The 24958-nt window shown below is 41.5% G+C and overlaps 1 protein-coding gene across 2 annotated transcripts in view; it reads left to right on the top strand.

Annotated features, from left to right (window-relative positions):
* Positions 1 to 24507, top strand: part of LOC115152254 (aryl hydrocarbon receptor nuclear translocator-like protein 1) — a 28224-nt gene extending 3717 nt beyond the window's left edge. Inside the window, exons 2-18 of one of the 2 annotated variants that reach the window (XM_029696923.1) lie at positions 14848 to 14900; positions 15017 to 15164; positions 15461 to 15481; positions 15926 to 15964; positions 16253 to 16410; positions 16517 to 16596; positions 16689 to 16781; positions 16903 to 17020; positions 17281 to 17430; positions 21390 to 21636; positions 22069 to 22175; positions 22288 to 22438; positions 22627 to 22718; positions 23006 to 23114; positions 23440 to 23527; positions 23751 to 23844; positions 23972 to 24507. In XM_029696923.1, the coding sequence (XP_029552783.1) occupies positions 14888 to 14900; positions 15017 to 15164; positions 15461 to 15481; positions 15926 to 15964; positions 16253 to 16410; positions 16517 to 16596; positions 16689 to 16781; positions 16903 to 17020; positions 17281 to 17430; positions 21390 to 21636; positions 22069 to 22175; positions 22288 to 22438; positions 22627 to 22718; positions 23006 to 23114; positions 23440 to 23527; positions 23751 to 23844; positions 23972 to 24129 (1866 nt within the window). In that variant the 5' untranslated portion in view covers positions 14848 to 14887 and the 3' untranslated portion in view covers positions 24130 to 24507. The remainder of the gene's footprint in view (positions 1 to 14847; positions 14901 to 15016; positions 15165 to 15460; positions 15482 to 15925; positions 15965 to 16252; positions 16411 to 16516; positions 16597 to 16688; positions 16782 to 16902; positions 17021 to 17280; positions 17431 to 21389; positions 21637 to 22068; positions 22176 to 22287; positions 22439 to 22626; positions 22719 to 23005; positions 23115 to 23439; positions 23528 to 23750; positions 23845 to 23971) is intronic. The other variant, XM_029696924.1, reaches the window with a different exon arrangement.
* Positions 24508 to 24958: the final 451 nt, after the last annotated feature.

Raw genomic sequence — 24958 nt, 5'->3', positions numbered from 1 at the left:
GTGGACAGCCTTGTTTTACTCCTCTTAAAATCTCAATACTTTCTGAGAAGTAACCATTATTTACTATTTTACATCAGGGGCTGCTATACATAACTTTAAGATATTCACCAAAATTAAAGTAATCCAGGCATTTATATATAAATTCTCGTCGTACTTTATCAAACGCCTTTTCAAAATGTGCTATGAAGACCAGGCCTGGTATCTTCGATGTTTCATAATGTTGAGTTTCAAGTAATTGTTGTATATTATCTCCAATATATCATCCATTTAAAAAACCTGTCTGATCAGGATGAACAATATCTGGTAAAACCTTTTTTATTCTATGTGCTATGCATTTCGCCAGGATTATTTTGTATCACAACATTGAAGTGTTAGAGGTCTCCAGTTTTTTTTTACTGAATCTTTATACTTACTACCTGGGTCCTGTTTTAGTAGTAATGAAATCAGATCTTGTTGAGTACCTGAAAGTCTACCATTTGTATAGGAGTAATTAAAAAATGGTAATAATGGATCTTTGAGTACATCAAAAAAGGTCTGATATACAGTTGAAGTCGGAGGTTTACATACACCTTAGCCAAATACATTTAAACTCAGTTTTTCAAAATTCCTGACATTTAATCCTAGTAAAAATCACTGTCTTAGGTCAGTTAGGATCACCACTTTAATTTAAGAATGTGAAATGTCAGAATAATAGTAGAGAGAATGATTTTTCATTTTGTATTTCTTTCATCACATTCCCAGTGGGTCAGAAGTTTACATACACTCAATTAGTATTTGGTAGCATTGCCTTTAAATTGTTTAACTTGGGTCAAACGTTTCGGGTAGCCTTCCACAAGCTTCTCACAATATGTTGGGTGAATTTTGGCCCATTCATCCTGACAGAGCTGGTGTAACTGAGTCAGGTTTGTGGGCCTCCTTGCTCGCACATGCTTTTTCAGTTCTGCCCACAAATTTGCTATAGGATTGAGGTCAGGGCTTTGATGGCCACTCCAATACCTTGACTTTGTTGTCCTTAAGCCATTTTCCACAACTTTAGAAGTATGCTTGGGGTCATTGTCCGTGTGGAAGACACATTTGCGACCAAGTTTTAACTTCCTGACTGATGTCTTGAGATGTTACCTCAATATATCCACATCATATTCTTTCCTCATGATGCCATCTGTTTTGTGAAGTGCACCAGCCCCTCCTGCAGCAAAGCACCCCCACAGCATGATGCTGCCACCCCCGTGCTTCGCTGTTGGGATGGTGTTCTTCGGCTTGCAAGCGTCTTTTTCCTCCAAACATAACGATGGTCATTATGGCCAAACGGTTCTATTTTTGTTTAATCAGACCAGTGGACATTTCTCCAAAAAGTACGATCTTTGTCCCCATGTGCAGTTGCAAACCATAGTCTGGCTTTTTTATGGTGGTTTTGGAGCAGTGGCTTCTTCCTTGCTGAGCGACCTTTCAGGTTATGCCGATATAGGACTCGTTTTACTTTTGTACCCGTTTCCTCCAGCATCTTCACAAGGTCCTTTGCTGTTGTTCTGGGAATGATTTTGCACTTTTTGCACCAAAGTACGTTCATCTCTAGGAGACAGAACGGGTCTCCTTCCTGAGCGGTATGACGGCTGCGTGGTCCCATGGTGTTTATACTAGAGGTCGACCGATTTTATGATTTTTCTACGCTGATACCGATTATTGGAGGACCAAACAAAGCCGATACCGATTAATCAGCCGGTTTTTCTTTTTTTTTGTAATAATGAGAATTACAACAATACTGAATGAACACTTATTTTAACTTAATATAATACATCAATAAAATCAATTTAGCCTCAAATAAATAATGAAACATGTTCAATTTGGTTTAAATAATGCAAAACAAAGTGTTGGAGAAGAAAGTAAAAGTGCAATATGTGCCATGTAAGAAAGCTAACGTTTAAGTTCCTTGCTCAGAACATGAGAACATATGAAAGTTGGTGGTTCCTTTTAACATGAGTCTTCAATATTCCCAGTTAAAAAGTTTTAGGTTGTAGTTATTATAGGAATTATAGGACTATTTCTGTCTATACGATTTGTATTTCATATACCTTTGACTATTGGATGTTCTTATAGGCACTTTAGTATTTCCAGTGTAACAGTATAGCTTCCGTCCCTCTCCTCGCTCCTACCTGGGCTCGAACCAGGAACACATCGACAACAGCCACCTTCGAAGCAGCGTTACCCATGCAGAGCAAGGGGAACAACTACTCCAAGTCTCAGAACGAGTGACGTTTGAAACGCTATTAGCGCGTACCCCGCTAACTAGCTAGCCATTTCACATCAGTTACACCAGCCTAATCTCGGGAGTTGATAGGCTTTAAGTCATAAACAGCTCAATGCTTGAAGCATTGCGAAGAGCTGCTGGCAAACGCACGAAAGTGCTGTTTGAATGAATGCTTATGAGCCTGCTGGTGCCTACCATCGCTCAGTCAGACTGCTCTATCAAATCATACTTAATTATAACATAACACACAGAAATACGAGCCTTTGGTCATTAAATGGTAGAATCTGGAAACTATCATTTCGAAAACAAAATGTTTATTCATTCAGTGAAATACGGGACCGTTACGTATTTTATCTAACAGATGGCATCCCTAAGTCTAAATATTGCTGTTACATTGTACAACCTTCAATGTTATGTCATAATTACAGTTCTGGCAAATTAATTACGGCCTTTGTTAGGAATAAATGATCTTCACACAGTTCGCAATGAGTCAGGCGGCCCAAACTGATGCATATATCCTGACTGCTTGCACGGAACGCAAGAGAAGTGACAATTTCCCTAGTTATAAGAAATTCATGTTAGCAGGCAATATTAACTAAATATGCAGGTTTAAAAATATATACATGTGTATTGATTTTAAAGAAAGGCATTGATGTTTATGGTTAGGTACATTGGTGCAACGACAGTGCTTTTTTCGCAAATGCGCTTGTTATTAAATCATCACCCGTTTGTCGAAGTAGGCTGTGATTCAGTGAGAAATTAACAGGCACCGCATCGATTATATGCAACGCAGGACACGCTAGATAAACTAGTAATATCATCAACCATGTGTAGTTAACTAGTGATTATGTTAAGATTGATTGTTTTTTATAAGATAAGTTTAATGCTAGCTAGCAACTTACCTTGGCTTCTTGCTGCCCTCGCGTAACAGGTAGTCAGCCTGCCATGCAGGCTCCTCGTGGAGTGCAATGTAAGGCAGGTGGTTAGCGCGTTGGACTAGTAACCGGAAGGTTGCAAAAACGAATCCCTGAGCTGACAAGGTAAAAATCTTTCGTTCTGCCCCTGAACAAGGCATTTAACCCACTGTTCCTAGGCCTTCATTGAAAATAAGAATGTGTTCTTAACTGACTTGCCTAGTTAAATAAAGGTGTAAAAATCGGCAAATCAGTGTCCAAAAATACCGATTACCGATTGTTATGAAAACTTGAAATCGGCCCTGATTAATCGGTCGACCTCTAGTTTATACTTGCATACTACTGTTTGTACAGATGAACGTGGTACCTTTTAGGCATTTGGAAATTGCTCCCAAGGATGAACCAGACTTGTGGAGGAGTACAATTTTTTTTCTTCTGAGGTCTTGGCTGATTTCTTGATTTTCCCATGATGTCAAGCAAAGAGGCACTGAGTTTGAAGGTAGGCCTTGAAATACATCCACAGGTACACCTCCAATTGACTCAAATTATGTCAATTAGCCTATCAGAAGCTTCTAAAGCCATGACATCCTTTTCTGGAATTTTCCAAGCTGTTTAAAGGCACAGTCAACTTAGTGTATGTAAACTTCTAAACCACTGGAATTGTGATACAGTGAATTATGAGTGAAATAATCTGTCTGTAAACAATTGTTGTAAAAATGACTTGTCATGCACAAAGAAGATGTCTTAACCGACTTGCCAAGACTATAATTTGTTAACAAGAAATTTGTGGAGTGGTTGAAAAACGAGTTTTAATGACTCCAACCTAAGTGTATGTAAACTTCCGACTTCAACTGTACCTCTACTAGTATACCGTCAAGCTCTGGTGTTTTTCCAGACTGAGATTTTATTTCCTCAAAGTTCCTCTTCTGTAAATTGGCCTTCACACAGGTCTTTCTGTAAATGTTGTTAATTTTACATTTTATTAGGAAAGAAATCCTTACAGTTAACATTCAGGGGAAATTGAGGAGACTGAAAAGAAAACGTATGCTTAATATTTTGCTTCCTCTTTAAAAATATAATTTGGTGAACCATGGATAAATTATTTTTGGTAGAATTTCTGTGTTGAAGATTCACAAAATGTTGTGCATTTTTCACAATTTTCCATCCAACTCCCTTTATTTTTGTAATACATTACACTTGATCGTTCTTGAATAAGTACCTCCATTTATTTTTGTTTTTCCTCTAACCTATTTTGTTCCTCTATAGTACAGTTCCATTACCTTTGCTTTTAATTCCTCTTTTTTTATTAGTCTAATCTCTTTTGATCTAAACTGCTTTTGTTTTAATGATGAGTATTGTATTGAAAGGCCTCTAAAAGTACATTTGAATGTGTCCCATTCAATAAGGGGATCTGCTGTACCTATGTTGTGCAAAAGTGAATTATTTTGTCTTGGTTAAGAACAAATTGTCATCCAATAGGTTTTGATTACATTTCCAATATCCCCGTCCACGTGGAAATTCTGTAAGAGCTATATGGAGGCCAATTAGATGGTGGTCCGATCGCATTCGTTCTCCTATTAATACCGCTTTAAACTTTTGATGCCAGCAGAACGAGACTAGTAAGTAATCGAGACGGCTAGCTTGATTAAGCCTCCTCCATGTATATCTCACTAGGTCAGTGTTTTTCAACCTCCATATATCCACTAGTTCTAATGTTTCCATGATCTTCGTGATCTCCTTAAGTGCTTGAGGGTGATCGTTTTGTAGATTGATTTCCTTTAAGATCCATTATTTGTTCTTAACTGACTTGCCTAATTAAAGTCACAAATCGATTTCATTAAAGAGCTGTGCTATAGACCATTTTTGTCATGTAAACAATAACAAAACCCTTTAAAACGTGAGGCCCCACTACATCCGGCTAGCTAACTGCCCCAGAGAACTCAACATGTCAAGTGCATGTTACAAAAATGTTATTCCACACACGTTGTCCTGTTTCAACGAAACCCAACACAGCACTCGACCCTTAGCTATCCCTAGTAGCTAAAGATGGCTAGCTAGCTAAACTTCTTCTTGTTGTAGCTTTCCGGCAGACTCGAGGCTTTGTGGCGTATTGCTGCCTTTCACATGTCGGAATGCAAATTACTACACAGTTGGGATGCAGAAAAGGGGGAGGGGAAGGCAAGCTAGCTACAACTTGTTGACGGCGGTCACTACAATTAAAAACGCAGCGCAACAGGAAGTGGTCAGGGGCCAAGATTCAACAATCAACAGTTCTAAAATTTGTCAACAAGGTAAATCACACAAATAAATGTTCACTTAAAAGCCGCACTGACACTAGTACAAAACAATTAATCCTTAAGTCTATTGACGCACCCGTGAATCAATCTAAGTAACATAATAAAAACATCCCGTCAATCTGTCAGTTTAAGCTAGAGATGTTTTTTTTTGTTGCATGGGCTGCGTCTCAATCCGCCTATGTCAGCCTTCCGCATCTGCGGCGGAAGGTGGTCGAGCTACAGCTGTGTTTGTCAGACCATGAGACATCACGAAAATGTCTGTAGCGTCCGAACGGTTTGGCCTAAACTAATATGACCATTCTGGAAAGATGAGACTCATGAACACGATGGTGTTCTCCGTTTTTCTCTACAACACCTACAAATGTCACGGGACTCGCCTGATGGTAACCCATACTAATTTATGGAAATATGGAGGTAGTTTTGTGCCAACAAAAATAAGGGGTCCAAAAAAACTATTTCCTTAGCTTTTTTATGTCCTAGATCTAAGACAGACACTTTAAAACATTAGTCAAAAAATAAGTAATGTATTTTGCCATTTATGAATGTTATCCAATGCATTCCTATGGGATATAGTAGTAAAGGCCAAATCAAACATTTTGATACCTAAAGGGGTCCTAAAATTCAAAATCAAATAGCTAAATGATCCATGGTAGGACCGTCTTAAAACAATTCCATATGTTAGCTTAGTAGAATTCCCCCCCCATGTTGACTCCAATACTTTCCACAGGGCTGGCCAAAATTATATCACATTTTTGACAATATTTTATGTTCTTGAATAATAAAAGTTCTAAATTTGCTTTGAGTAGTGTGTGACCCTATGGCAGCAACACATACATTCTCAGTGATTTTAATGGGTCTTTTTCCATACTGATTGTTTCATACTGTTCAATTTAACTTCAACCTAAAACCTCCTGCCTTTCCATACATTTCTGCATTTCCTGCACTCATTTGATGCAATTTCCACACTGCCATGTTAGGGCTGCACGACATGGGCAAAGAAAACGAGGCCTTGTAAGCTAGCCAGCTTACTAGCGATTACCATTAGCGGCTAACACAATTTAGCTAACTTGCTAAGAAAAGACAGACTAGCTGTTTGCAGATGTAAGAAACAAACTAATAGTGTAATTATAGAAAGCTTATTATGCAAAGTGGAAACATCGTTGTCATCGAGGGAGGACTCGACTGGCGGTATATATAAACTATAAAAATTAACATTACACACGACATATCACATTTAACAAACCAAACATTCAAATACCGTTATAGAAGATAAAGTAAAAACCCAAACCAGTCCGTGCTTCAATACCCTTTATAGTAAAATACAGTGTACCGCCCAGCCCTACCCACAGTTGTATCAAGTTGGCTGGATGTCCTTTGGGTGGTGGACCATTCTAGACACACACAGAACTGAGTGTGAAAAACCCAGCAGCTTTTTATTTTTTGACACACTAAAACTGGTGCACCTGGCACATACTACCATACCACGTCTTGTCCATTCACCCTCTAAATGGCACACATACACATTGTGTCAAGGCAGGGGCTTCTCCCTTCATCTACACTGATTGAAGTGAATTTATCAGGTGACATCAATAAGGGATAATGGCCTGGATTCACCTGGTTCAGTCTGTCATGGAAAGAGCAGGTGTTCCTAATGTTTTGTACACTCATTGTATATTGGCTGTTCAGTGGCTGTGTAAGATCCAAAATTATTTCTTAATCACTCTTACGTGTGTGCTCTTTGTAAATGTCTCGGAGAGCCTTTTGCTTTCTCCCTACAATCTTACCACTGACACCACTCTCTAGAGTTTTCTGACTTGCCCATGTGAAGGAACCAAACCAGGCAACTACACAAAATGTTAAGGCAGGTTCAATAAAACATCTGTAAAAGGATTGTAAAACAGATTTGACATTCAGCCTTCTAAGATCACGCAGGAAGTACAGTCTTGACTGACATTTAGATAACACTCGCCCACTGTTGGCTCCAATGTTCATCTTATTGTCAACTATTGTACCGACGTACTTGTACTCCACCTATGCTCTGGTCACCAATGGTGATTTCTTTCAGAGCTGATTGCTTCCTAAAGTCTATTCTAAGGTCTTTGGTCTTGGTGGCATTCAGATCCAGGATGTTCTCCTTGTACCAAGGTCAAACTCGTCCACTGTAAACTGAATCATGTAATCAGAATTGGATGTGTCATCTGAGTATTTTATGTATGTTATCTCAGAGCAGATGCTCCTACTGTCATCTGTACAGTGATCCAGTTGAGACGGTTTTCTTTGTGCTGCACTCACTGTTGAATGTCACCCATTGTGGTCTTTGACAATCTCTCCTGTTCTATTGGTTTTCATATCAACTTTATTTTATTGTCCAGAAGCCAAAGGCACAATCCTAGTCATATTAGCAACCCAGCCTAGTTGTTGCATCTTTAGATTCCCCCCCCCCCCCCCCCCCCCCCCTTCGATGTTTGTTTTAATCTCATATGGAACCGTTATCAGGTGCGCTGTTTAGAATGGTGTTTTCCTGCAAATTGCATTTTGACAAATATTTGAAAATTATGTTTTATTGGCTGCTTCATTACATGAGTTTCATGTTCTGTTAAGACCATTACCATAATCTAAATGTGATTTCTGTCATTCTGAGCACCGTAGGTGGACGCCTTAATGGCTTATGCACCCAATGCATATGGGTCGGGTTAATTTATGAAATGGCCGTTAAATTAGAATTTTCCCAGTCACATTTTCCTAACGGAAACCCTGGGACATGTAAACCAGCTTAATCGGAGTTTGAGCAGTGTATTTGATTTGGCATGTGCCAGCAGTGCAAGCCTCCCTAACGAGTGACGTGAGTTTTGGGGAAAAGTATCCATCATAGAAATGTTCACAGACAAACTTTATATGCCCGAAATCAGAATTAGACTTCCCAAAAATAACATGGTCGCTGTGGTAGAACGTTTATTTTGATTGGATATTTTTCTGCATGTATCCCATCAGGATTTCAGATGTCCATGTAAACAGGATTATTAGGGAAATTGTTCTTCTTGCGAAGCATGTAAACATTTAAATCAAACTATTTACATAGAGCAGACGCTCTTATCCAAAGCAATTTACTGGAGAAATTAGGGTTAAGTGCCTTGCTCAAGGGCACATCGACAGATTCTTCACCTAGTCGGCTCGAGGATTTGAACCTTTCGGTTTCTGGCCCAATGCTGTTAACCTCTAGGCTACCGGCCGCCCCATCGCACAGGTCATGGGTTATACACGCAGTTGAACGGGATTATATATTTCCTCTTTCACAGTGCACGTCAAGCCAGTGTTTCTATGTCACATTCTTTTCTATGTGGGCTATGGCTGCTAGCTAGTGTACTGAACCAACCCAACAATGCTGCTTTGTGACACAACTTTGGGAGGTGGAGTTTTGGCTCCCTGAAGTCTGTCTGTTGCCAGTGAGTTGTACATAGGCAGAGTCCAATATTTCCTAGATCTTGATCGTTGTCTGAATGCCAGTGCTTTATTTGGTAACGTTACATTCAAGTAATGCTCCAAACTGCCTTTTTGGATATTGAATATGCTCACAAGTTTTATTGAAGTGTTCCTGACACGATGGATCATTTCTAAGATATCTGTCAAGAATGTTGGTTGTAAATCCATAAGCCATGGAAAAAGCTTTGGAATGGAACTGCCCTACAGTAAACCACTGTCCTCAGCTGCGCTGGGAGCCTTATTGTGATCATCTCCTCAGAAACCATGTTTTAATCAAGTAAAGGAGGGAAATTACACCGGGAGAAGCTGACCGTTTTGTGCTTTGCGTTGTGCTGATCATGACAGTGGTTTTCCTGGGGCTTTGTCCCACTCCCACAGAAAAGACAATAACAAGAAGTGCTTTGCTTTTTCAGGCCAGGAGGGAATAACTTTCACAAGCCTGAAGCCTCTAAACAAAAAGGCCCATGAATAGTATGGAAGATTAACAGAATATTATTCTACATCAACAGCATGCCTATGCTCTGTTATAACATTGCAACACTTCTGATTTAATGATAGGCATAATATGGATATTTAGGCTATGTGATTTTAATTTGAAATGGGGGGCATTTTGTTTTTTACTGTGAAATTGCTTCTATGTTACTGTCCTTGATTTTCCAACATAGTATTGCGTGAGTTTCTTTGATGTGTAACCTTGGTCTAGGATGTTAGGATTACTGCCGTAGTCGGACCACATCTGACAGTCCTCTGTACAGGTAGAGCACCTAGCTCAGTGTCTCAGAGAAGGAATACCAGACCGACCAACCAGGAGGCGTCTCTCCCCACCCCCCCACCCCATCTCAAACTAAGATAACACTCACTAGCAGAGGATGACTCGCCACCCAACGAGTCATCCTTAGGTCACCTGACAGACGGTGATGAGAAGATTACACACAAGCACACGTTGTCCTTAAGATACCTTTTTGAACCTGATTGAGGCAGCCTCGTAGGTAGGTTAATGGGTCAATAGCCCTGTGGTGTGATTAGAGCACTCCCCTGGTTGAGGACAGAAGCAGAGATGAGTTTTGGCCGGGCCTCTGTTTGCTTTTATATACTGACTCAACACTTTGTTACTGTTGCATAAGTGCCACTGATGTGTTGAAAGGTGCTAGGTGGGTCAGTTTAGGTGAGGTATGATGTACATTTGAGGTTTGTTAGGATGCAGAACGCACTGTAGGCCCGTTTTGATAAAAAGGCGACCACCGTTGGATTTATTTTGATGCCGTGAGACAATGGTCCTTCACTGTCCATTCTTTACCCTCTGAGATCCATTAGTAATCCAAACATGTCCTAGATGGCATTTTCTTCTTGAGGTATCCTGGCAACCAGTCTAGTCTGTAGCTGTGTGTGTGTGTGTGTGTGTGTGTGTGTGTGCACACAGTGTAAAATTCACTCTTTATTCTCACGGACGGCAGACTTAATTGTTTGAAGCGATGAAATGTAAAAAGATGAGTGTTATGATTTAGAATGAACATACCGTAAAGCTTAAATTAATAGCCCGTGCATTTATTTACTTTAATCAGTTAACACAACCAACGCTTATTAGAGACCGGATTCTATTAGAGCCAGGTGTCTATTTCCCTAATGCACACAGCTTTTGCTCAATAAAATGTAGAAGACTCCCACACTGTTTGACTGTTATGACCACTATAAACATTATACACTGAACAAAAATATAACGTGTTGGTCCCATGTTTCATGAACTGAAATAAAAGATCCCAGAAATGTTAGATGCGCACAGAAAGCTTATTTCTCTCAAATTTGTTTACATCCCTGTTAGTGAGCATTTCTCCTTTGCCAAGATAATCCATCCACCTGACGGGTGTGGCATATCAAGAAGCTGATTAAACAGCATGATCATTACACAGGTGCGCCTTGTGCCAGGAACAATAAAATGCCACTCTAAAATGTGCAGTTTTGTCACAACACAATGCCACAGATGTCTCAAGTTTTAGTGGAGAGTGCAATTGGCATGCTGACTGCAGAAATGCCCACCAGAGCTGTTGCCAGAGAATTGAATGTTCATTTCTCTACCATAAGCAACCTCCAATGTCGATTTAAGAGAATTTGGCAGTAATTCCAACCGGTGTCACAACCGCAGACCAAGTGTAACCACGCCAGCCCAGGACCTCCACATCTGGCTTCTTCCCCTGCGGGATCATCTGAGACTAGCTACCCGGACAGCTGATGAAACTAGGTTTGCACAACCGAAGGATTTCTACACAAACTGTCAAACAGTCTCAGGGAACTTCGTCGTCCTTAAGAGCGTCGTAACCGACTTCAGTGGGCAAATGCTCACCTTCAATGGCCACTGGCATGCTGGAGAAGTGCTCTTCACGGATTAATCCCGGTTTCAACTGGTACCGGGTGTATGGCGTCGTGTGGGCAAGCGGTTTGCTGACGTCAACGTTGTGAACAGAGTGCCCCATGGTGATAGTGGGGTTATGGTTGGGCAGGCATAAGCTACGGACAACAAATACAATTGCATTTTATTGATGACAATTTGAATGCACAGAGATACTGTGACATGATCCTGAGGCCAATTGTCATGCCATTCATCCACCGCAGTCACCTCATGTTTCAGCATGATAATGCACGGCCCCATGTTGCAAGGATCTGTACACAATTCCAGGAAGCTGAAAATCCCAGTTGTTCCATAGTCCAAATACTCACCAGACATGTCACCCATTGAGCATGTTTGGGATGCTTTGGATTGACGTGTACGACAGCGTGTTCCAGTTCCCGTCAATATCCAGCACCTTCACACAGCCATTGAAGAGGAATGGGACAACATTCCACAGGCCTCAATCAACAGCCTGATCAACTCTGTGAAGCATTGTTCTCGACCTTTGCCTCTCCCGAGTCCCATCGCTGCAACTCCCCTACGGACAAAACTAAGATCGAATTGGATATCCCGAAATTGGGGAGAAAAGGGGGTAAAAAGTACAAAAAATAAACTATGCGAAGGAGATGTCGCGCTGCATGAGGCAAAGGGTGGTCTCACACCAGATACTGACTGGTTTTCTGATCCACGCCCCTACCTTGTTTTAATTTATTTATAAGGTACCGGTGACCAGCAGATGCATATCTGTATTCCCAGTCATGTGAAATCCCATGGTTAGAGCCTAATGAATTTATTTCAATTGACTGATTTTCCTTATGAACTGTAACTCAACAAAATCTTTGAAGTTGTTTGCGTTTTAGGGGTGCAACTTTGGTTTTAGAAGTTCGGAGGGGTCATAACCTGGCGGGGAATCTGGGGGTCCTTCCTCAGAATCTTTGGGGCATGTAAAGCTCATTTCCTGCATTTCTACACAATCTAATATGACCATTTTGGGGGTAACTTTTATTGTAAATAAGAATGTTATATGTTCAGGGCCTAAAATGAACCTGTCAAATTCGATTTTGACATTGGTGGGTAAGATGTCTATTTCACTAGTCACGTTGGCTGGTGTTCACGGCTCCACAGTGCAAGCATTTCACTCGCCTTTGTGAATAAAAATAGTCAAGTATGATCACATTTTATAGCTGTTTCTGCCGTTTTTGTTTCATAGCTGGTAAATTAATCACACAAAGTCAAAGAACTACGAATCCTATGGAGCCTATCCCACCTCGCGCTGCAACCCTGGCTGGGGGCTTTGCGCACATGAAGATCTGAGTAAAAGATTCATTTTTTTAGAAGTTCTGCGCACAGGCATAAAAGTTTATCAAATTTACTTTAAACAAAATTCTGCTGGAGTGAGACTGTCCTTGTGTTTCTTGGCTATTTACATTGTTTTGTTAACAAGCTAGGTTGTTTTTCAATGTTTGAGATTCAACTGCTAGGGAAGAGAAGGCCGTTACTACTAGTCAGACTCAATCCCTCAGGCACAAACATGACTCAAGTCATGTTACCATGGTAACCTCCCGCCCTTAAAGGGGCAGGTGAAAATGTTGTCTCGTCTGATATTTTGGCTAAAAGACTGAGGTCACAAAATTTAAATGAACTTAAACAATATACCACATTACTTCTAGTAACACACTTATTGTTTTAAAAACATTACAAAGCATGCTCATCCATTTATTTGTTGTGTGTTTTTGCAGGAAATTTCCTTGGGGGCTGGTAAAAAAAATCTGAATGGCTGGTAGATTTTTAAATCCACCTGCCACAGTGGCTGGTGGACCAAAAAGTATATTTTAAGCCTGAATATATTTCTAAACACTTCTACAAGATACTACCATGACTAACACATCCCACTCAGCTTTTGGATCTTAGTGAAACATTCTTTGGTTTCAGGTGTGTTAGGCCAAGACCAGAGTGACAACCAACTGCACGGCACACTGTTGGTTTTACATGTTTTGTGTCATTGGGAAAAGCCATTGATACAGTTTGACTTTAGAGGGTTTTCATTCTTTGAAGCTTCTGGCTTGTTCAGTGTTTGTTGCACAGATAGAATAAAGTGTTGTATATGCGAAAGTTTACCTCAGTGCCGTCACAGACTGGTTTTACCTGGTTGCCTGACCTGCTGAGACCCCTGTCACCATCTGATCCTGCTCAGATGAGGTATGACAAAGAATTACCTTGGTGTAGATTTATACATTATATTATCCAAGAACAGTCAATGGTTCATTTACGGAAATTACCATTATTCCCAGATCTCAGACTCTAGCCTACCCATCAACTCAAGATGGAACTTTGTATCCATTCACTGATTTGTTATAATATACTGCAAAATTCACCTGGGCTCCATAGACTAGACTGGTCTTCCCTGGCTGTCTGACCCTGCTGGGACACCTGTCACCACCTGATCCTGCTAAGACATGATGAACATACTGTAGTGTTGTGTACTGACTGCACCATGACAGTGAAGCCTTTGGAGCTGTTTTTATACCGTGTCAGTGTGAAAAGTAGGGAATTAGCTTGGGAAACTGACAGATCAATGTTACATTGCTATACTGACTTTTATTAGGGCAAAAATAACATTTAACGTTAGCCAACTTTTGGCAGCTCTAATGGTACATCAACTGGCAAACGAGCCAAGTTAATTTACTTCTTTTAAAACAGAACAAACAAAGGCTACACAACAGCTGTTAGACACTGCTACCTGACAGGTGGCTAGAGCTGAACTGGCTGTGGTAGCTACTAGCTAGCTAGTTCGCTCATTCACTTCAGACAGAACTTCAGTCGAGGGGATGAAAAACTAGCTAACGTTACACTACTAGCTAGCTCAGCACTGGGAATAAATGCTTTTTTCTGTAAGTCAAACAGCATTTACCTTGCCAGCTACATCAGTCAAATAAAGAAGCCAGTTTCTGCTCTGCTTGCTTTTACAACTCGGAGAAAAAGCAAGCACGCACACACACAAAACCTGTTCGCACACTCTGTGGCTGAAACCACCAAACAGCCTACCTGACCGCTCTGAGGCGTCCGCATGGTCCTAAAGTGTACAACGATGCTGGTGTACTTTGTAGCACAATGCAATGATAAAACTTGGGGGGGGGGGGCGGGCATTTCTGAATGTGGTGGTTCATGTCCCCGTCACCCCCCTGTCCCCAGTAAAAGTTGCGTTTTTATATTTTTGTAAAGTGTAATAACAAATCCATCCCAGGTCAAACTTGCAAAGACTAGGTTTCCTATCATACACCCCAGATTTTGCGCTTCAGCACCATGAATTTGATGTTTTCTTTTTAGTGGCACTATGGCTAGCAATGATGACAGAATAAAATACAGTTTTTAATGCATATGACTGTGGGAATATCAGACATGTGTCCGTGGTAACCTCGTAAACAATTCATTTAGACCCAGCGTTTTATTTGAAACAGGCATTTATTTGCAAATGTGTGCCAATGTTCAGCTATTAAAGTTTTATGGTATACACTTTTTTTCATCCAGAGCAATTGCAAATGGATGGAAGGAAATTTCAGAAGCTGTAATGAACATTTGTGGTGAGCGAGACCCCTTTTGTGCCTTGCTTTGTCCGGCATTTTTCTTGAATTCCATTTGAATGATCCTTCCTCAAAATAGTACAAGTTAGTAACTCTAATTAATATTTCTGTTTCAGATTATCTAATGGCAGACCAAAGAATGGACATTACCTCTACAATGAATGAGTTCATGTCCCCCAGCTCCAGCGACCTGATCAGCAGCTCCGTCAACACCCCAGGCATGGACTACACCCGCAAGAGAAAGGGCAGCACCTCCGACTACCAGTAAGCATCCCCATCACGACAGTGGCCCACTCAGTCCCTGTGCACTGTCTCCCACCACAGTCAGTGCTGGAGATGATGGGTTCACTGAATTCTAAAGCTATGAATTCATAATTAACCCAACCCACTTACTTTGCACATTTTCTCAGAATTATAGCAGGCAATCTGCAAAAATAAATATTTTAGGGCATTGTGCTATATTGACTAATTTGTATGTCTGCTCAGTAGTTTTCCTGCAATCTGTTATTGATCCACATTCATCTGACAACGGAATGATTAACGCATTATTTTCTTTGCAGAATTGATGGATTTTCTTTCGAGTAAGTATGGTTTCATTTTTTACCTTTTGGTTGCAGTTAGCTTTTTTGGATAAATACTTTGAATATTAAAGGTTTGGAAACAGGACTTGTAGACAGAACTATTGCTAGGAATGGTTGATGATGGCATCCGATTAACTGCCACAGCGATAGAAGTATGGATACAGACAAGGATAAACTTAGTTGAGAATTTTTGCCGCAAAAGGCATGAATTACCCTACAGTGAGGCTTATTTATTATATTTATTACATGTAACTGGTTCTATATTGTACAGGGGAGGCATAGATGTTGAGATAGTATAGCGCTGTGTATGGACTTGTACCATTTACATAACCTATGTGGATCAGTGGTGAATGGGTTGTTATTGTAACAGGACCCATGTTGTGTGTGTGATTGGTGCAAGACAGTTTACACTAAAACGTGTCTCCTTTTTCCCCCTTCTTCCAGGGAGTGTGGTGATCACCAGGGCCGGATAAAAAATGCCAGGTACCCAGACTCATTGTTGAATCCTCATGGTTCACTTTTAAAAGTCTCTGTCGGCAGCTACGCATGGTGTTTCTAGTGACCTGGCAAGCGGTTGAACTCCAGGATCAAATATAATATAATCTCTCTTGCAGGGTGAATTGAATGCTCATTTTTATTTTATTTTATTAGAGACAGAGAAAGCCTTGTCCCATCGACGAATAGGCACTTTGTGTAGTCTATAGATTGCACTGTGTGACAGAAGGACTAGGAGTTGTTCTGACTGTTTGCTTACTGCTACACTGCCAATAGGGAGGCACACAGTCAGATTGAGAAGCGGCGCAGGGACAAGATGAACAGCTTCATAGACGACCTGGCGGCACTAGTCCCTACCTGCAACGCTATGTCCCGCAAGCTGGACAAACTCACGGTCCTACGCATGGCTGTCCAGCATATGAAGACATTAAGAGGTGCGATGGAGACAGAGACGGCAGGCAAATTATCACTTGACATCAAAGAGGAGGGAGAAGTTGTAACTTGAGAATTCAATGACAATTTTTTGGTGTTTTTCTACAGGAGCAGCAAACCCTTACACAGAGGCGAACTACAAGCCGTCTTTCCTGTCCGATGATGAACTGAAGCACTTAATATTGAGGGTAGGTTCATGCCCTCTAACTCCTCTTTGCTAAGTTGCTCTCTGGGTGAGCCTGACGACACAAGCCTCAATGTTTTGTGTGTCTTCCTTTAGGCTGCTGACGGCTTTCTGTTTGTTGTTGGATGTGATCGTGGGAAGATCCTTTTTGTCTCGGAGTCAGTTTACAAGATCCTCAACTATTGCCAGGCACGTCTCCATTCCTGTCAAATGTCCTACTGTTATACTGTAATTCATGTTGTACTATCTATACCAGACCAAATCTGAGCTCACAAATGCTAATTTCCAAAGTCAATCTCCCTTTCCTCAGAATGACCTAATTGGCCAGAGTCTGTTTGATTACCTGCATCCTAAAGACATCGCCAAAGTCAAGGAGCAACTGTCGTCATCGGATACAGCACCCCGGGAGCGACTCATCGATGCCAAAAGTAAACTCTCCCTCCTGTCATGTCAGACCCTGTCCTCATAAGGGCAGGTCAAGTCAGGAAAGTAGTCTGACACGGGGTGAAAAAGTCAATACAGCATTATGTCTCATTAAATACTGTATGCCAATTACCTGGCAGTTTACCTGCAATATTAAGTATATAAACATCATGGCATATAAGATTATAATGCTTCTAACATTATATACAAGTTATTGGGAATGATTAGCTCACAATGTTCAGCAGATGTAATTGTTCTCCCTCAGCCGGTCTACCAGTTAAGACAGACATCACCCCTGGGCTATCTCGACTGTGCTCCGGGGCCAGACGCTCGTTCTTCTGCCGAATGAAGTGTAACCGGCCCTACATCAAAACAGAGGACAAGGACTTCCCCTCCACCTGCTCCAAAAAGAAAGGTACCCATCTCAAGATCTAGGCCAGCCTCCTTCCCTGATGCCTTTATTTCGGTACTCATAAACCTGGCATCACAGATCATTAGCATCATACTAGCATTACAATTAGAGTACAGGATGTATGCTTCTCTATGTACCAAGTGGCTTGGCTAATAAACAATATGCTTATTTTAGAACTTCAAGTGAAACTATCGAGGTTTGAAAACTAACTCGTTACTTTTTTTTTAAAACCTCAATGTATGGCTTATACATGCAAACTAAACCATCTGCAGTCCTCTCCCAGCCTAGAAAGGCAACGAAAATATTGCATTCTAACCTGGCATCTTTTAGTGTACAAGATCTGAGCGCTCGTTCCTGTCGCGCGGAGCAGGGATAGTTAGATCTATTAGACATCGGTAGTAGTTTAATTTCTCTTTCAATGCATATCTCTGGAAACCAAGCAGAAAATGATGTGCACTGAAGATGGAATTGTAGCCAGACATACATTAGAAGATAATTCATTGTCAGCCAGATAAGAAACACTATGCTCACAACCTGTATCTCCTAAATGGTGTCACTGGTGTACTGTGTTAGTATAGTGTTGCGCCCTGTACTGAAACGTCGGTACTTTTTTTATACTAGAACATGAAACGGTTCGGTAATATAATTTTAGGTATTTCTGTCAAAAGTCTCACGTCACATACGGATTGAGAGGATCGAGTCTATCTAGTAATTTGTTGGAATCTTCTCAAGGGGGCAGTTGTAAGCAGCGGCTTAAAAATACTTTAAAGTACTACTTAAGTACTTTTTGGGAGTATCTGTACTTTCCTTTACTATTTGTATTTTTTACAACTTTTACTTCACAACATTCCTAAAGAAAATGATGTACTTTTTACTCCATACATTTTCCCTGACACCGAAAAGTACTTGTTACATTTTGAATGCTTAGCAGGACAGGAAAATAGTCTAATTCACACATTTACAGTGAGGGAAAAAAGTATTTGATCCCCTGCTGATTTTGTACAAAGAAATGATCAGTCTATAATTTTAATGGTAGGTTTATTTGAACAGTGAGAGACAGAATAACAACAACAAAAATCCTGAAAAATGCATGTCAAAAATGTTAAATTGATTTGCATTTTAATGAGGGAAATAAGTATTTGACCCCCTCTCAATCAGAAAGATTTCTGGCTCCCAGGTGTCTTTTATACAGGTAACGAGCTGAGAGTAGGAGCACACTTAAAGGGAGTGCTCCTAATCTCAGCTTGTTACCTGTATAAAAGACACCTGTCCACAGAAGCAATCAATCAATCAATTAATCAGATTCCAAACTCTCCACCATGGCCAAGACCAAAGAGCTCTCCAAGGATGTCAGGGATAAGATTGTAGACCTACACAAGGCTGGAATGGGCTACAAGACCATCGCCAAGCAGCTTGGTGAGAAGGTGACAACAGTTGGTGCAATTATTCGCAAATGGAAGAAACACAAAATAACTGTCAATCTCCCTCGGCCTGGGGCTCCATGCAAGGTCTCACCTCGTGGAGTTGCAATGATCATGAGAACAGTGAGGAATCAGCCCAGAACTACACGGGAGGATCTTGTCAATGATCTCAAGGCAGCTGGGACCATAGTCACCAAGAAAACAATTGGTAACACACTACGCCGTGAAGGACTGAAATCCTGCAGCGCCCGCAAGGTCCCCCTGCTCAAGAAAGCACATATACATGCCCGTCTGAAGTTTGCCAATGAACATCTGAATGATTCAGAGGACAACTGGGTGAAAGTGTTGTGGTCAGATGAGACCAAAATGGAGCTCTTTGGCATCAACTCAACTCGCCGTGTTTGGAGGAGGAGGAATGCTGCCTATGACTCCAAGAACATCATCCCCACCGTCAAACATGAAGGTGGAAACATTATGCTTTGGGGGTGTTTTTCTGCTAAGGGGACAGGACAACTTCACCGCATCAAAGGGACGATGGACGGGGCCATGTACCGTCAAATCTTGGGTGAGAACCTCCTTCCCTCAGCCAGGGCATTGCAAATGGGTCGTGGATGGGTATTCCAGCATGACAATGACCCAAAACACACGGCCAAGGCAACAAAGGAGTGGCTCTAGAAGAAGCTCATTAAGGTCCTGGAGTGGCCTAGCCAGTCTCCAGACCTTAATCCCGTAGGAAATCTGTGGAGGGAGCTGAAGGTTTGAGTTGCCAAACGTCAGCCTTGAAACCTTAATGACTTGGAGAAGATCTGCAAAGAGGAGTGGGACAAAATCCCTCCTGAGATGTGTGCAAACCTGGTAGCCAACTACAAGAAACGTCTGACCTCTGATTGCCAACAAGGGTTTTGCCACCAAGTACTAAGTCATGTTTTGCAGAGGGGTCAAATACTTAAATACTTATTTTCCTCATTAAAATGCAAATAAATTTATAACATTTTTGACATGCGTTTTTCTGGATTTTTTTTGTCGTTATTCTGTCTTTCACTGTTGAAATAAACCTACCATTAAAATGATAGACTGATCATTTCTTTGTCAGTGGGCAAACGTACAAAATCAGCAGGGGATCAAATATTTTTTCCATCACTGTATCAAGAGAACATCCCTGGTCATCCCTACTGCCTCTGATCTGGCGGAATCACTAAACACATGCTTGGTCTCTAAATTCTGTCTAAGTGTTGGAGCATGCCCCTGGCTTTCCGTAAATGTATTTAAAAAATGCATTAATATAAGCAATTTGAAATTATTTATACTGGGTGACTTTCACTTTTACTTGAGTCATTTTCTATTAAGGCATCTTTACTTTTACTCAAGTATAACAATTGGGTACTTTTTCCACCACTGTTTGTAAGCTAGCCAGGCCACTTACGCATGCAGCTGACACAGCGCGAGACACTTTTGAGAAGCAAGCAAGAGGAGAGAAAGTGGCAACAGCATGGCTTCTTCTAACGAAAACATCATACCTTGACGCCCACAGCTTGATGACAAAACTGGCTCCAGAAGTGAACTATGGGAATATTTTGCTTACAGAGCAGATGATTAGGACCAGCCCACCGAAACCACTAGGTGTTACAAAGCAGTGCAGTGCAAGGGCGGTTTAGTTCCAAAACATTTGTAAAAAAGCTACGTTAATCTACTAGCAACTAAATTGGAATAATTGAGTGACAATGACACGAACGTATATTCAGCATGACGTTCATGTGAGCATTATAATATAACAACCCAAAAGTAATGTGAAATGCATTCATAACTTAGCTATGACCGCAATATATTTAGACTACTTTGCGTTTGTCTGGGCTTTCTAGCAGTAGGCAGCCAGTAGCCCTGGGTGGAGCATCGCACCCTGGGAGTCGAAATTCATTAGCATCATTAACACACTGCATCTGTTAAGCTCAAAGTCTTGGAGAATAGATACTATCCAAAACAAATACTTTAATTTGACAAATATTTTACTGCTGGTACAATACACTCCTACCATGTATTCATTACATACTATTTGATACAGTTGTCAATGGGGATATCCAACAAGGAAAACCATTATGTAGTGTAAAATCATCAAAACACTAAAGACAACATGACGTGATGACATTGTGCACAGTTTTCGGGCACCCTTTTAGTGCTCTTGAGTGGTACTTTCAGAACTACTGGCTTAAAAGTGAAAAGAGGTTTTGTATAATCTCTTTTAAAATGTGCTGCGATTTAAACCATTTAGTAAGCAAAGCTGTGCAGGTTATGCAAAACAGAATGCAAATGTCCAGCGACGCCCACATTGAATATTTCAGTACTTATGAATATTTTATCTAGGAAAACGTTGTTCTCCCCTTGATTGACCACTGATTTCAGATGGCTGGTTTTACTTGTTTGCTTAGCTTGTGGTTTTCTCATTAAATCAGTCATTTAGACTTGACTTAGTCATGGACCACCCGTAAACAGATAACCATTGTAAATATATTTCCTCCCATACAATGGTTATTTTTCTACCTATAGCTGACCGCAAGAGCTTCTGCACGATCCACAGTACTGGCTACCTGAAGAGCTGGCCGCCCAGCAAGATGGGCCTGGACAATGACAACGAACCCGACAATGAGGGCTGTAACCTCAGCTGCCTGGTGGCCATCGGCCGGCTGCATCCCCACATCGTCCCCCAGCCATCCCACGAGGACATCCGTGTCAAACCCACCGACTACGTCTCCCGCCACTCCATCGATGGGAAGTTTGTCTTTGTTGACCAGAGGTACGATGATGGAGCTTATAACTTCATTTAACTATGACACTGTTGGTTTATGATTAGATGTGAGCTGGTTGTTCATCAAGTTGGCCAAGAAAACACACGTTCTAGAAGTATGGTTTAAACTAATACGTGAAGAGGCAACAAATCGTCAGTAAATGTCTCCTCTTCAACCACCCTTCACCCAAGATTATCCTACGTACATAGGCTTGTCAAGGCAGGTTCAGCCTCCGTATATTTTATGAATGAATCTCCTGCTCACAGCTTGACACCTCACAGGCCATTATTACTCATGGCGGTAATTTAAACTATCATAAAAATGTCCGTGAACTGCTTAATGTTCATAGGAAATGCTGCCATTTAAAGGCTCTTCAGTGATCTCTTCTCAAAAACAAAGAACAGCACAGATAAGAAACTCTATCTTTGCTCTCTATTCAGGGCCACAGCCATTCTTGCATACTTACCCCAGGAGCTTCTTGGCACCTCTTTCTACGAGTATTTCCATCAGGATGATATTGGCCACCTGGCAGAATGTCACAGACAAGGTATTGGATCAACTGTCTGGCGTGACAACATTAATTTGTGATTTACATCTTACTATATTTAGTCACCACATTTTGTTCTGTGATCTTACATCCTGGTTATCTTGTTTCACAGTGCTTCAGATGAGAGAAAAGATCAACACAAACTGTTATAAGTTCAAGATTAAAGATGGCTCCTTCATCACTCTGCGAAGCCGCTGGTTCAGTTTCATGAATCCCTGGACCAAAGAGGTGGAGTACATCGTCTCCACAAACACAGTGGGCTCGTAAGTCACCCTTCTCTCTACCGCCCTATTTATGGCGAAGGTTACATTGGAAAAAATACTCTTAAATGTTCATATATCATTGGGGCTCCATTGATCGTTTTAGAGCTAACTGGCAGTACGTATTCGGTGGCTGTTCTGTTTTTGTACTTGAAACTGGTCCTGATGCTGCTGTGTGACCCCATCTCTAGGTGCAGTGTGCTGGATGGTGCAGACTCCAGCTATCCTCAGTCTCCCGTCTCTCCCACTCTCGCCTCTATGGACAGTGTGCTGACGTCAGAAGGTGACATTTATTGAATGATGCGAAAGAAGGCATGCTTTTCTACATATCAGAGGGGCTTCCTTTAGGGCTTTGGAACAAGATCTGAGATTTGTCAGCTGATTCTCTCTGTACGCAAAGATACACGCTATAATGAATAGCTTTCTTTGATTAAATGTACTGTATCTACGTGAACGAAATGACAAAACATCTGAGATCTCGTAACAATAGGAGCGTTGGATCAAATGTGAAAATGCAATGATCTCAGTCAGTCTAGGAGCAGTCAGTGTGATTGATATGTTTGATTGCAGGTGGAGGGAGACGGGCCCTTCAGACGGTGCCAGGCATCCCCGGGGGAACACGTGCAGGTGCCGGTAAGATCGGTCGCATGATCGCAGAGGAGGTGATGGAGACTCAGAGGTGAGAGATGGAGAGAGTGAAGGCAGAAAATGGATGACAGGTTGTTAATAGCTGTAGAACCAAAAGAATAACACCCAGACCATGAAGCCTGTCTTGTTTGGTGATTTACTTTTCTGTACACATCCCTTCGCGGGCGAATTCCCTGCTCTCAGATATTTATGCACCCTTTATCAAGAAAGTGACGGGCTTTGGAAATGAGTCTGTTCAGTTGGGCTATGTCAGCTATGATGAATTACCTGGAGCTGAAGGTTCATCAGCTGAATTGTTCACACTGTCTCAGAGCCCTAGTCTGATGGCGCTGTCTGTCTGTTCTGCTCTCTGCCAGGACCCGAGGCTCAACCCCCTCCAGCTGTGGCTCCAGCCCCCTGAACATCAGCACCCCTCCTCCAGACTGCTCTCCAGGGGGCAAGAGAGTGAGTCTGAGGGAGCCACACGATAAAGAACATTGGGATGGTTGAAAGATGTCATTGATGGATTTTTCTTTTTTTCCCAGTAGCACTGTCTGGCACTGATTTTTAATTGGTTGGATCTTGTGCTTGATCCAGGATTGTCTGTTGCTTACTTAGTTAGGCCTGTGTCCTGTGGTTGAAAGATGATCTTCTATGTAGACCACCACTGACCTATTTGTTCTGGCAGATTCAAAATGGAACGCCAGACCTTCCGTCGGCAGGGACGCTACGAGGAGGCCCCGACACCATTGGATACCCATACTCCAACCAGTCTATTATGAGTAAGTAGCTGTGCACACAAAGGTATAACATGTTCTAAGAATTTCAAACACTGAATCCCTGCCCATTTCAAGTAAAGGTGATATTTCTGGTGAAAAACCACAGCATTTTCCTTCAACACTCCTCTAGGTGACAACTCACACCTCAGCATTGACATCATGGATGAACCAGGCTCCAGCAGCCCCAGTAACGACGAGGCAGCCATGGCTGTGATCATGAGTCTCCTGGAGGCTGACGCAGGCCTCGGTGGCCCTGTCGACTTCAGTGACTTACCCTGGCCCTTGTGACGCTTCTGTTGGAATCGTTGGCCTAAGGCCCACAGAACCCTGAATTGACCATGCAGTCATATCAACAGGACTCATGCTAGCCAACTACAGCGTATCATGGCACTGTAGGACTCAAGACTGGTACAGGACCCCTCAAAGTGTACCTGTCTGTGTCTGCATACAGGCCCTCCCTTGCCTGCTGATGGGCACTCTTCCATTGACATTCCCCAAAGGATGATTCAGTTAGCGTTTTCAATGTGCATTATCCTACCAGGGATTTCTATATTGAAAACATGTCTTTAGTGTCTTGATGCTTTTACACTACAGTACATAATGAATACATGGTAGGAGTGTATGGTATCAGCAGTAAAATATTTAAATTAAAGTATTTGAGCTTAACGGATGCAGTGTGTTAATGAATAAGTAGTATCCGTATTTAAAATGTTCTAAACAATCCCACTTGATGAATCTGAGGGTGAGTCATTCAGGGTATTGCATGTAATGGAAGCAATTTGTCACATTTCAGAAGATTTGCTCCATTGACCCTATTGGTGCAGCGCGGGGATATTTTTATCATGTTGCCATCCAGTGGCAGAAAATGTCAGCTAGAGAACAGGAGACTGCATTGCTAATGTGGTGAGGAGAAACAACTAAGCTGACAGCCAGTTAACATCAGCACAAGGATTGGAGGCAATATGCTAGTTAAAGCCCTGATTGGCTGACAGCCGTATGACGTTTATAATATTACGAGACCTCGGAGGAAATCTGAGTTGCGCCCAACAGCCCATAGCTGTGGTATGGAATTCAACTGAGCATTTTTGGAAAACAAATGTATATGTTCAGCTTAATG

Source organism: Salmo trutta, chromosome 17, assembly GCF_901001165.1.
Source record: "Salmo trutta chromosome 17, fSalTru1.1, whole genome shotgun sequence".
In the NCBI taxonomy this organism is placed as follows: domain Eukaryota; kingdom Metazoa; phylum Chordata; class Actinopteri; order Salmoniformes; family Salmonidae; genus Salmo; species Salmo trutta.
This window is presented reverse-complemented; position numbering and strand designations above follow the sequence as displayed.